Source organism: Struthio camelus, chromosome 26 (assembly GCF_040807025.1).
Source record: "Struthio camelus isolate bStrCam1 chromosome 26, bStrCam1.hap1, whole genome shotgun sequence".
NCBI lineage: Eukaryota > Metazoa > Chordata > Aves > Struthioniformes > Struthionidae > Struthio > Struthio camelus.
Genome location: NC_090967.1, coordinates 5,337,166 through 5,348,725, shown reverse-complemented (window position 1 = coordinate 5,348,725; position 11,560 = coordinate 5,337,166). Strand labels below are relative to the sequence as shown.

General features: G+C 43.9%; 2 protein-coding genes across 4 annotated transcripts; one reads left to right on the top strand and one right to left on the bottom strand.

The window, feature by feature from the left end:
• Positions 1 to 177: 177 nt before the first annotated feature.
• On the bottom strand, positions 178 to 6,680 carry TMEM38A (transmembrane protein 38A). 2 transcript variants are annotated; one of them, XM_068919510.1, is made up of 7 exons: positions 6,474 to 6,680; positions 4,864 to 4,942; positions 4,348 to 4,504; positions 3,595 to 3,770; positions 3,218 to 3,305; positions 2,985 to 3,102; positions 178 to 2,369 (listed from the first exon to the last, which is right to left on the bottom strand). In XM_068919510.1, exons 3-7 carry the CDS (start codon positions 4,491 to 4,493, stop codon positions 2,148 to 2,150), a joined length of 750 nt encoding a protein of 249 aa, XP_068775611.1. In that variant the 5' UTR covers positions 4,494 to 4,504; positions 4,864 to 4,942; positions 6,474 to 6,680; the 3' UTR covers positions 178 to 2,147. The 2 variants fall into 2 exon arrangements, with proteins under 2 accessions (XP_068775611.1, XP_068775610.1); XM_068919509.1 differs by lacking the exon at positions 4,864 to 4,942.
• SMIM7 (small integral membrane protein 7) lies at positions 4,982 to 10,192 on the top strand. Of its 2 annotated transcripts, none has more exons than XM_068919511.1 (5): positions 4,982 to 6,149; positions 6,910 to 6,951; positions 7,272 to 7,324; positions 8,064 to 8,154; positions 8,777 to 10,192. In XM_068919511.1, the coding sequence occupies exons 1-5, from the start codon at positions 5,956 to 5,958 to the stop codon at positions 8,790 to 8,792; spliced, it is 396 nt and encodes a 131-aa protein (XP_068775612.1). In that variant the 5' UTR covers positions 4,982 to 5,955; the 3' UTR covers positions 8,793 to 10,192. The 2 variants fall into 2 exon arrangements, with proteins under 2 accessions (XP_068775612.1, XP_068775613.1); XM_068919512.1 differs by lacking the exon at positions 4,982 to 6,149 and adding an exon at positions 6,714 to 6,826.
• The last annotated feature ends 1,368 nt before the right edge of the window (positions 10,193 to 11,560 follow it).

The window sequence follows — 11,560 nt, the reverse complement described above, 5'->3', positions numbered from 1 at the left end:
AAGCAACATCCTTAAGAGAATAAGTAGCCCTTTCCAGATCTTCATTTAATCAGCCAGAAGACGGACTGCACCGAGTTCTCCTTAGCGTTCCCAGCTCTGTGCCGTGGAAGCAAGTTATTCCGCCCCTCCGGGAAACGTCCCTGGCGAGAGTAAAAGAAACGCGCGTATTTGCTCAAGTGCCATTGAGCAATCAGAATCACTTCACAATTTTTATTTTGTTGAGGGCTTTCATAAAACAAAATTCCCCTTAAATCAGACATCTCATAAAACATGAATTACAGTCTTCTGCATGCTAGTGATACATCAGGTTTCAGTAGAATAGTATCTGCAAAACCAGACAGTTGTCAGGTAGAATTCCTGTTTTCTACCAAAGGGGAGGGAGGAGTCACAAAGTTAAGGCACTTTCAAAACCCAAGCCCACAGTAAATCTGACCTCATGTACTGGCTTTCATCAGTTGTATACAAGAATCTTTAGGTTGCAGGTGCTCTTTTTTTAAATTAACCGTGGGAGTTTCAATTTTCCAAGAGGGACAAAAAAGGGGGGAGTTCTTAAAGCCCTCCAATATGTATTCTCAGTTTCAAGCCCCTCACTTTACCACCACTTTCAACTTCAAGACGACAGCAAAAAAAACTTATTGTTGGGGATGGCCCAAGGCTCCATCCCCAAGCATGTTGTTTCCACAGCAATGATCCCAGCTCTTGGTGATGAAAAAAACTCGGAGCAAATTCAGGTCCTTAGGGCACAGTGCTTCAGATGATGCTTTTAACAACAAAATCAGTTATAAGAACAGCTTGAAATTAGTCTAAAAGCCAATATTCACCAAGCTGAACGTGAAGGAACTGACAGACTCCTCCCTGAGCCATGCAAGACATTTGATCCTCTCCTTCACTCACTGGACACAGGCTCCTTCCACAGGTCAGCAGTTTGACTGAGAAGACCTACAAAGGATACTCGATTTCTTCAGCTGGTGTTCTCTTATCAGTCCTTTAAGGTAATTTCGATCCATTTGGTGTGGATCCCCTCACAGCCCTTAAATGTTAGTTTAAAAACATGGGAAATACTCCTTTCTGGACATAGGAAAAGAGTTGAAGCTGGCCTCCGGCACACCAGAAACTACTTCACGCGCAAGCCAGATTGTAGCTGTGGGCTTAGGACTGTACTTAAAAGTATCAAATTCTGTATACAAAGGCGCAAAGCTTTTTTAAAAAGCCAGTTTCAGGTCCATTAATTTAGTGCCTTGACAATTAGAAATAAATAGTAATAAATACTCATTTACACTTATACACCCTTCATGTATCCCACAGGATTATAAACAAACCAGAACCATGCTTCTTCCTCAGTTAAACACAGTGAGGTTTGAGGTGGGACACACAATTGTTAACAATGTGCAGCAACACTACACAGCAGTTCAGAATAGTAACAGTACCAATACATAGCACTTAGAGCATTTTGCAGCTTCAAAGCCCTTGCAAACAAAGACTTAGCTAAGAAAGAGATGTTACATTCATTAAGAATTAGAGGGAATTTAGATGAGAAAAATGTAATTACCCAAAGTGGAATTTGTCCAGGACACCAGCATTGATGTCCTTATCGCATCTAAAATGTCACATTAACTGGAGATACTGCAGATGCAGGAGCTAAGAAAATTAGATCAGGGTCATATGAGACCATTTAATTTCCTTGAGTATGAAAATTCAATTTCCACGTGGATTGCGTCTAAACAGTTTGCTGTTGTGGTAGACATCAAAAAGGTTAATGAAAATGCAAAGGAACCTATTAAGTTGCAGGAGCACAAACCACTCTCTCCATTCAAAAATTAATACAATGAAAAGATTTTACATCAATTGAAAATGCTGCATCATAATTGCTGACAGTTTGGGAACTGGCACCCAAGCATCATCCTGGCACAAATCTACAAATCCCTGAAAACAAGCTCAGAATAGAGAGACAGAGACCAAGTAGCAAGAAGCAGCAAAGAGAGCACAGATGAAATTCAGGGACCCGCCTGGCAGTGTCCTGGCTTCTAACTCTTCTCTGAAGTCTCAGAGAGAAGGACTGGAGGATAAACGAGGTCACTCGTTTAAGGTGGCTTTGAGATGCAGCTCTGGAAGAATTTTCTTGGCTTATTTATTGTGTGGTTGTTTTTTTATTCCGCTTTTTTTGCTTTCCGTTTCCTTGTGCCTTCATTTAGCTCCTCCTTAGACTTTGCAGGAGGAGGTGGAGAATGGGAAACATCATGGGAGGCTTCGTGCTGGTCGTGATGATGACTAGCGTGTCCACCAGAAACAGAGCCAAAGAAAACTGGGCAGATGAAGTCTTCAACGGGAGCAAAAGGTGAGGCATGAGAGTGAGTTGCTGTCATGAAAACCTGCCATGCAACAGCAGATACTTAGAGTTAACAATCACATACATCAGTGATGAAATGCTAACTCTTAGAGCGTCCCATTAGCCACAGATAAGAGTCCCTACTGCTACATGACTTGAGGGTGTTTTGCAAGGATCTTCCTCAGCCATAGTGCCCTCATGATGGAGAATTCAGTCTATAATTTCTTGAACAGATCTTCCCTGGTGCGTACAGGCAATGCCTTCAGCAGCGACTTAGAAAGATGACCAAAGCTAAGTGCAAGAATTAGCCCTAGTATTTCTTAACAGAAACCAGTGGATCTCATAGGTTGCTTTCTAATTACCCTGCAGAGTAACTCATTTTTATCACTAATTTTCTTGAAAGTAACATTTGCAGTTTTTCACTTATTCATGAACCTAACTCATTTAGAAACTCTGCATGGGCAAGAAAACACGGGCACCTACATGGAAGTTCTGGAAAGTCAGGAGGCACAGACCAGCAGAACCCACTAAACGGTAGAAAGCAGCATTCCAAAGCCAGTGTTTCAGCTTAAACTGGTGAACTCCCCCACTTGATTCTACACCCCCTTTCTTCTCTGGTTCTGCAGATTTTTTAGCAGCGAATCTGCTGTAAACTTACCTTGCAAACCATCATGAACATGGTGAAAAAGAAGATGAGGTTGGCTTCAGAGATGGGGAGCCAGTGAGTTTGTTGCAGAGTGAAGAGAAGTGTGCCATACAGACTAGCCTTTGTAGGGCTGGAAGAGAAATAAGCCGGTTGTTCAGAAGGTTTGCATAGTTTGTATCCGGTCCTGAATGGTTCTTCAAATTCCATTTTCAGACTGACAGAGAATTTACAGTCTAGCTACTTACAAGGACATATGAAGAATTTCATTTGTTTCTGGCCTCCAGACCCCACGCAACAATTGCTCAAAGTTAGACATCAAGGCAACACCAGAACCTGCAAAACAGTAAAAGCGAACAAATAGAACTCCCACAACAGGAGAGAGCTTTGCTCTCCCTTCCAGATCCCCAAGCAATAAGGATAACCTAAGAGGAACAAAAAGACCATAACTTTCTTCCCAAACTTAGAAGTTGTTACCCTAAAGTACCAGTTAACCACATCCATTAATCGGCTTATCAGTCAGCACCGAGCGATGTGTTCACCTCAGCTCCACTCACGGATTCTCCCATCCCTCCCCACAGAGGCTGAGCGTGTCCCTGCTGCATTAGAGTATCTCAGGTTTCACCTTTGACCCATCCAGTAGCCATCATAACAAACCACCCGTGGTGGTGAGCGTGGTGGACCCCAGCAGCAATTTTGCGAACTCTGACCACCTCCTTCATTGCCACAAAGATGAGCTTCATAGGCAGAAAGCTAACACACTTGTAGAAGAGGTTCATGGGACAGAAGAACATCAAATACCTGGAACAAAATCACAAAGAGTTCAGGGACCCGTTTGTTTGTCCTCATTTGGGATGTATAGACAGGATTAAGAGTTAGCCTGAATTGTTTCAAGGAGAAGGAAATGCTGGTTCTGTCACGCAAAAGCACATAGGTCCCCTATGCACTGAGGAAATTAAACCTTTGAGAAAGCATGGTTCATTTGTGCACGTTTCACTAACATGACCAAAAATGATCCCCAAACTTCACTGTGTGCCACTCTTCTACGATATGTGGTGTCAGTGCAGTGCATGCTGCCTTTGCAGTTTGGCCACGGTTCAGCTGTGGCAGCTATGAATAGAAATGCCCTGCAGTTGGACTGTCTCCAGCCCATATAATCACAACGTTAGACAACTGGTCAGACAAACTGGAAATCAGATCTAGGAATACAAAAGACTCAAGGACAACTTCACGCCACTTCTTGTTTCCCTCAGTTATTCCAAACAAGATAATATACGTATGTCACACAAGCAGAATCCCTCCCTTCACACAGGATGGTTTCATACACAGCCCGCAGCGTCTTATGCCTAATAAATGAGATGAAGTGTAAAAGACTCACCAGACTGCTGTGGCCAGGACAACACTGGAGTTATTACTGAAATAATGAAGAGGTGATTCTCCAAGTAACAGATCAGCAAGTATGTAACTTCCAAAGCAGTGGAGCATAGCACAAAGCCAAGAGGCAACAGGGCTCCTACGAGACATCTCCACAGCTCCTGTGAAGCAAATTCCAAATGAGAAGAGACAAATACATAGAAGCTCCAAGACCCTCCAAGAGACTTTCCTTGCATTTTCTCTGACAACAGAATGTCAGAGAAAAGTGGTTGTAAAACAAAATACAAAAGTGTATTCTGTGAAATCTGAAGACGTACCAGATATTGTCAAGCAATAACATGGGATCATAGCTTACAGGCCCCCCATGAGGTTTCATAAGAACTGAGTCATTAAAAGTTTGTGAGTTGGCTAAGAGTTTTATCTCCTATGGTTTTTGCTACTTCCTGCAATTAGAAGGAACAAATTTTTCCCTTGAAATCAATGACGTTTTACAGTCTAAAAATAAAATGCATACTAGTACCATTCTCTCCATTGCTTCAACCTAGGTGCCCTCTAGAATTCATGAACAATCTGTTCAGCTCTTTCATTCATAAGATAACCTGTAAAAATAGAACAGTAATTCTTAATCTTTTATTTAAGAGAAGGGAATCTGAGGATTCTTCCCTGCCCCTGTTCTAATTTGCAAATGCCCTAGAAGTTTAGAAAATAGAACTACATATTAAAGCAGTATTACAGTTTGGTAATATGTTACGGTCTCCCACAGCCTCCTACTCTGGTTTGTTTGTTTGTTTGTTTGTTTTTTGCTCCCTCTAGCCATTTTCACCCACTGCTATGCTTCCTCAGGGAAGTCTCTCCAGCATATCAGTTCCGTAAGATTCTTTCATCACCTTAAGCTGATTCCAGAGTCCTTTGTGCAGTGTTTCAGTTACTATACTCATTCAGTAAGCCAGTAATAGGCAGCCAAAAGACAGAATGCTAAAACGTTGGGTCAACGTTACTAACAGTGGCCTACCTTAAATAACAGTAAGTGAATCAGCATATGCTAAATCTGTGACTATTCATATACTCTTCCATCATAGAAAGAAAACTCCATCCTCAAAGACACTTAAACCAGCTGAGAAGTGAGACAGCTACAACAGCCATTGTATGAAGCTGATTCTATAGGAACCTGAAATTTAGCTTGCTGCTTAAATTTAGTAAACTTTGTTTTTCTTTTGCTCCATAAAGCCGTGCTGTCTCCAAGGAGGAAGCACAGCATTTCTGTCCTGACCCTGATCTTAAGTATAGGAGCTGTGGGATGAAGCAGTCTATAATAATCGACTGAAAAGTACACCCCAACCTTTTGCGGTCCAAACGGATTACTAGGCTTACATATTTTTAAAGGCGTTTTTATAAGGGCTGCCTGTTAACTGTTCATTTTAAGACTTGGGAGACAGCTGTCGGTGACCAAGCCTTGAAAACCCAGCTGTTCTGTTTACACGGAATTTAAATAAAACAGCGCATAGCTTGTGTGGCACAGCAATCAGGAAGCTGCAGAACTGGAGGATCCTAAAATCATACCGAAGGAGATTTTTTTTTCCCCCTCAGTCATTGGGTAGTTACACTGAAAGTGATGAAAACAGAGCACGAAGGATGCGCATGGCATCAGAAATGCAGTAAAGATAGCATGCAGAAAAGGCCCAGTCAGACGGCAGCACGGGAGAAAAGGAAAGCTAAGGTGCAGGTGTGTAGAGCTGGAGAGGACCAAGAGAAGAGGACCGCAAGGGCAGTGAGGGTGCCCGAGAACGGAGCGCCAGGTGCAAAAAGGCAAGATCTTGCGTACAGCCTCTTGTGAAGGCACGTGAGGAGGGCAAAGCCTCGGGAACGGGAAAACCAAGCAACGGGGCAGAGACGTCTCGCCTTGCTCTGGGGGACAGCGGCGAGGTGGTGGCTGCGCTTAGATACCTCCGTGTGGTGCGAATCACAGCTTAAATAAAATACTAGGTGGTTATGCTGCTGCTGCTGCTGCTGCTGCTGCTGCTACCGCCGCCCCCGGCCCCGACTGACGGCGCTATTTCTGCGCGGCCGCCGGCTCGCCCGCCTCGTATAGGCACGGGCCGGGGCGGCGGCGGGCGCGGGCCGCGCACTGACCTGGCTCGTACGTGAGGTAGAGGACGGAGACGATGAAGTAGGCGAGGTCGAAGAGCGGGAAGACGGGGAGGGCGGCGAAGGCGGCCGCCAGCTCCCCGAACTGCAGGGCCGCCGGCAGCTCCATGGCGCCCAAGCGGCGGCGGCGGCGGCGGCCGCTCCGCAGCCCGGACCCGGCTCGGGGCTCCGCCGCCCTCGCCCCGCCCCGTCGCAGCGGCGCCCCCTGACGGCCGCACGCGGGGAGCCGGGGGGGGGAACGGGACGGTGCAGGCGCATGCGCCGAGGCAGCGCAGCGCCCCGCCCGCCTCTTCCGCTTCCGGCGCCGCCGCGATGATCGGGGACCTGCTGCTCTGCGGGTAACCGGGGAAGGGGCTTGGGATGGCGCCGCGGCGGGGCGGGCTCTGCCGTCCGGTCTCACCCGGTCTCTGTCTCTCCCTAGGACGCTGCTGATGAACGCCGGCGCCGTGCTGAACTTCAGGCTGTGAGTGGAGGGGGGAACAGCCGTCCCCGTGTTACCATGGCAACCGCGGCTGGGAGGGGGGGGCGCCTTCACCTTAGTTACTATGAGAACCCCCTTCGAGAGGGGAATCCCTCACACTGGTTGCTATAGAAACCCCTGGGGGAGGGAGCTCCCGCGCGCTGGTTGCTGTAGCAACTCCCGCTCTCGGGGTGGAAGGGTGGGCTCCTCCCCTCCCCCCCCCCCGCGATGCCGCCTCAGGGGAGCAGCCATGTTCCTCCTCGCCGCCGGCACGTCCCCCCGCGCCGGCTGGGAGGGGTAACGCCTGTGTCGCCGTCCCGCAGGAGGAAGAAAGAAACGGAGGGCTTCGGCGAAGAGTCCAGGGAGCCGACGACTGGTAACCGGCCTGGGAAGGCGGGGGGCCCGGCTCTGCGTGACTGCCAGTGCCGCGCTGTTACTCACAAGAGCGTTTCTCGCCTCAAAATTATATAGGCACATACAGGAAGGGACGTTTTCCGCAGAAAAATTCTTGCTTAAAGCGTTTTCAAGGCACCAAAGTACAAGTTTGCCCTGTTTTGTTCAAACAGGAGTTACCCTGTGGCTGGAATGACTGGTTTACTAAATTGCGGCTTAAAATTTGACTCGATGACATTTACGTTTAGGCACCACAGCCAAAACTGTTAATCCCAAGTCTGTGAGTCAAGAAGAAACATAAAAATGTATATTTCTTTTTGCATTCTTGAGCTTAGGTGCCTGTGCTGCAGAGGTAATGCTGTACTTGCAGCCTGATTTCCATATCACTGTTCATGCACCTGCGTTGCTCCTTTGTATCTCTTACTGCTGTAATGATTAAAGTGACAGGAAAGCTGCAGACTACCACAAAGGACTGTCCTCTCTTTCTAATACTACAGTGACCTCTTTTTATCACGTATTTTCCCAGAAGTTCATGGTAGGGATGTACTACATGTAGTATGGATCGTTGTTGCCTAAATTTTCAATTGTCTTTTTTTGCTCACTGACTTTTTTTTTTTCCTTCTATTTTAAACTGAGAGTTGCTTGTGTTTTCCAGCTGAAAATGTGAATTATTGATGTACAAGGCGTTTTTCACATCAAAAGTTTCTTCTCCTGATTTTCAGGTGACAACATCAGAGAGTTCTTGCTGAGTCTCAGATATTTTCGAATCTTCATTGCCTTGTGGAACGTCTTCATGATGTTCTGCATGATTGTGTAAGTAGAGCTGTGCAGCATCTTGTCATTTGTTTATCCAAAGTTATATACTTGGGGGGGGGGGAGTTACTGCAACTACCTTTTTTTCTTATCCCTCTCTCTGTCTCTCTGTCTCTCTCTCTCTCCCTCTCTCCACTTGTTCCTTAGCTACTTTTCATTTTACTTATGTCTACTTTGATCTTCAAAGACTTGACTGACTCCACAATTTTTTTGCTAATGCGTTCAACCTGTAGTACACAAAAATCTCTCTGCTGGTTTGTAAGTCATTTAGTCTTAGTTATAGGGTTTCTCGCTGTGTGTTGCTTAGATGCATCATCATTTGGTTCAGCATTTCAGTGTAACTTTTCCCTCCCTAAAATTAAGAAAACGGTAAAAGTCCTCCCAAGTAGCAGAATGGAATCAGCTTTGCAAATAGTCTCTGGAAACCACAGATGTAAGTCCTGATAGGCAGGCTAGCAAATATCTCCTCTTTTGCACTTATGTAGCTGTATGTTCTGATGTATGGGAGGGCAGAACTGATGCCCAGATGTATGCTAGTGTTTCACCCAGCTGGAATGGCGTTGCTATGACTATTAATGGTTGTACCCAATTCTCATCTACTTTTTTCTGTTGCGTCCACTAGGTTATTTGGATCTTGAAAGTCATCCACAAACATGTCTGTTAACTTGGAAGAGACTTTTGGCTGGAAACATAACTTTTCTGTAAAGTAAAAGACCATAATGCTTTCAAAATACTGCCCTGGGATTGTGGCTTGTTCTTCAGTACAAGCTCTAAAATATTAAAGGGACAGGACACGTTCATCCTCTTCAGTCAGTCGTATAATTACATGGCTTATGCTGGTTTGCTTGCTGCTTGGGGAAGTAAGCCTTTAGGCTCCTGAGCCAAAATGTTCAAAGTAAAATCATTTCAACGTTACTCAAATAGAGAACTTTAAATTGTTTTGGTTGGCTTAGAGTATGGTGCTTAGTATTCAGTGTAGAATTGCAGCATAATGGAAGACCACAGACTTAAAACTGTGCAGTTTTAGTCATTCCCAGCTCTTGACGTGTCTGCCAATGTCATGATTGTCTAGGTTACTTGAAATCTCACTTCTTTATTCTCATTTTTATAAAGTTGAGCAAAGTATTATACTGTTTTAAGTTTGAAAACAGCGTCCATTTTTTCCTCACTGTTACATTTAGTTTGTTTGAGAAATACACAAAGATGATGAAAAACATGTGATTCTCTTTATTTTTTCCAACAAAATGCTTTTTAAATTAAAATTTCAAAGATGGTGTTTTTTTCCTAAACAAAACGTAGGAGGAGTTGAATAGAAAAATTGCAGAAATTGTTCTATATGCCAACCCTAAGGAACAGTTTTGGAATCATTTTGGATTTGGTTGAATATAGAGGTTCTATTCATGGGTAAAAATGTGTTTGATGTCCGTGTTCATTCTACTGCATGAGAAATCAATTCAGTATCAATGTTTCTGAGAAATTTTAACTAGTCTGTGTTGCAACTGTGACTGGCTTTTGATGGTATTTATTTATGTTGTTAGCCTCTTTGACTCATAACTTTCCCCCAGCATCACCAAAATAACTTGACAGAGTGCAGTGCTGGTTATCTTTTAAAACAAAGTGAAAACTATTAGTGGAACTTTCTCAGCCTCAATTTCTTCAGCTATGTAACTGTTGAGAAGAAAGAGAGGCCTCAAGATTTTAAACCGAGGCTTGGTTTTAACCAATACCTTGAATTTTATCTGGATGCAGCCAAGTAGTCAGCACACAGGTGTCATCTGCTCGCAGCAGTTCACTCCAGTGATGCATTTTTGTATTACCTGAAGTGTTCAAAGTGTTCATCCGCTCTTTTGGGGATGCCTCGCAGTCATGAACATAGACGAATATATGGAGAAAAGGATCCTTCAAGAGAGGTTTGTATTGCACAGAAGCATTTACAATCTTCGGCTAAATTATAGGAGATGTCTTGTGTGTAATTTTTGTATTTTATACCTTAACTCTTTTCTAATGTATTTTTAATGAGTAAAAGAGAGTAATGTGCTGTTCTTGTCATGGTATCTGTGAGATGGCATCCAGACAAGTCCACTGCTTTATATAATCCTTGGAAAGCATTTTCTCCCTAACGTTCATTCAGCTGAGTCTTCCTCAGTGAAATGTACATGGCAGAGATTGTAAGAAGTTTTTATCAGTTTTATGCCTAAGCCACTAGAGGGCCCTTATAGTCAGCAGAGAAGCACTCGGGTCTCATTTTCAGACTCTGGGTTTTAATTCTCACTCAGAAAAATGGTTGTTCCTGTGCAGAACTCATATTCCGCTTTCTGAGTGACCCTTTGAATATGGCGAACACAGGGAATGGAGGATGATCAAACTCTACTGGTAAAGGAAAATACACAATTTTAAAGCTCCAAATAGATAATGCAGATTAATACTGAGTGCTGTCACCCCAAAATTTCAGTTCTTCAGAAGAACAGAAGTTCAAAGGTAGTCGTTCTGCTCCCATCCAACTGCTTTAGAAATGACGAGAGTAGTTAATTTGGAACTGCTCTTAAATGCTGTGGAAGGGCTGACTGCTTACCAATTGTCACGTCCGATGTCCATCAGTACAAAATCTTGTACATTTGCTTTTGTACTCAGTCCAATTACGTATGATAAGCTTCTAAAAACCTAACTTGTGCTTTCTTCAGAATCAAGGAGAGGCAGTAGAAGAGACAAGTTAAATATGTCTTTGAACAGAACGGTATTTGTTAAGATTTTGTAGGCTTAGCTCTTTCCACATAGCAATTGTAAGTTTATCTATGTATAGTTTGTATGTAATGTCAGAGTTACCTCACCCGTTGTTTTGAAAATAATGAAAATCTGAAGTTCCTCTACTAGGCAAAAACTTCTCTTAGTCTTTTGTGAGTTTGGAATTGGAAATCATTTCTTTCAGAACACATTTGACTTTTCACAAGCAAGTAGGAGTGTGTATCACCTTCCTGCAAGCATAAACTAAGGCCTCAAAATGTGTGCGTTTGCCTTGTGTCTTTAATAGCTGAGTAATGGCCCTAGGAAGAGATGCTAAGAGACAGCATGGGTGAGGAAAGCAGTAAAAGCATTTTTTTTTAAACGGTACACTGCAGAAGAGGAAGTATTTTTTTGTTTATTTCCATCTTTCAGTTGGACCTAAGCTGTGTACAGATTTACACGGTACTGAACAGTAGCTGCTGAGAGTGGGTTTTCTCTGATACCCAACACTGACTCTTGGGCTACATCTCTTAAGGTTAATTCTTCAAGTACATAGATGCAGGAGAAATGAATATATATCTAAAACGTGTCTTCACATCGGACATCTAGGAACTGCCTCTTGTAGACGATGACTCCCAGAAGTGCTGACAGAGCAGGGACTATTCAAACCTTTGCAAATAAACGC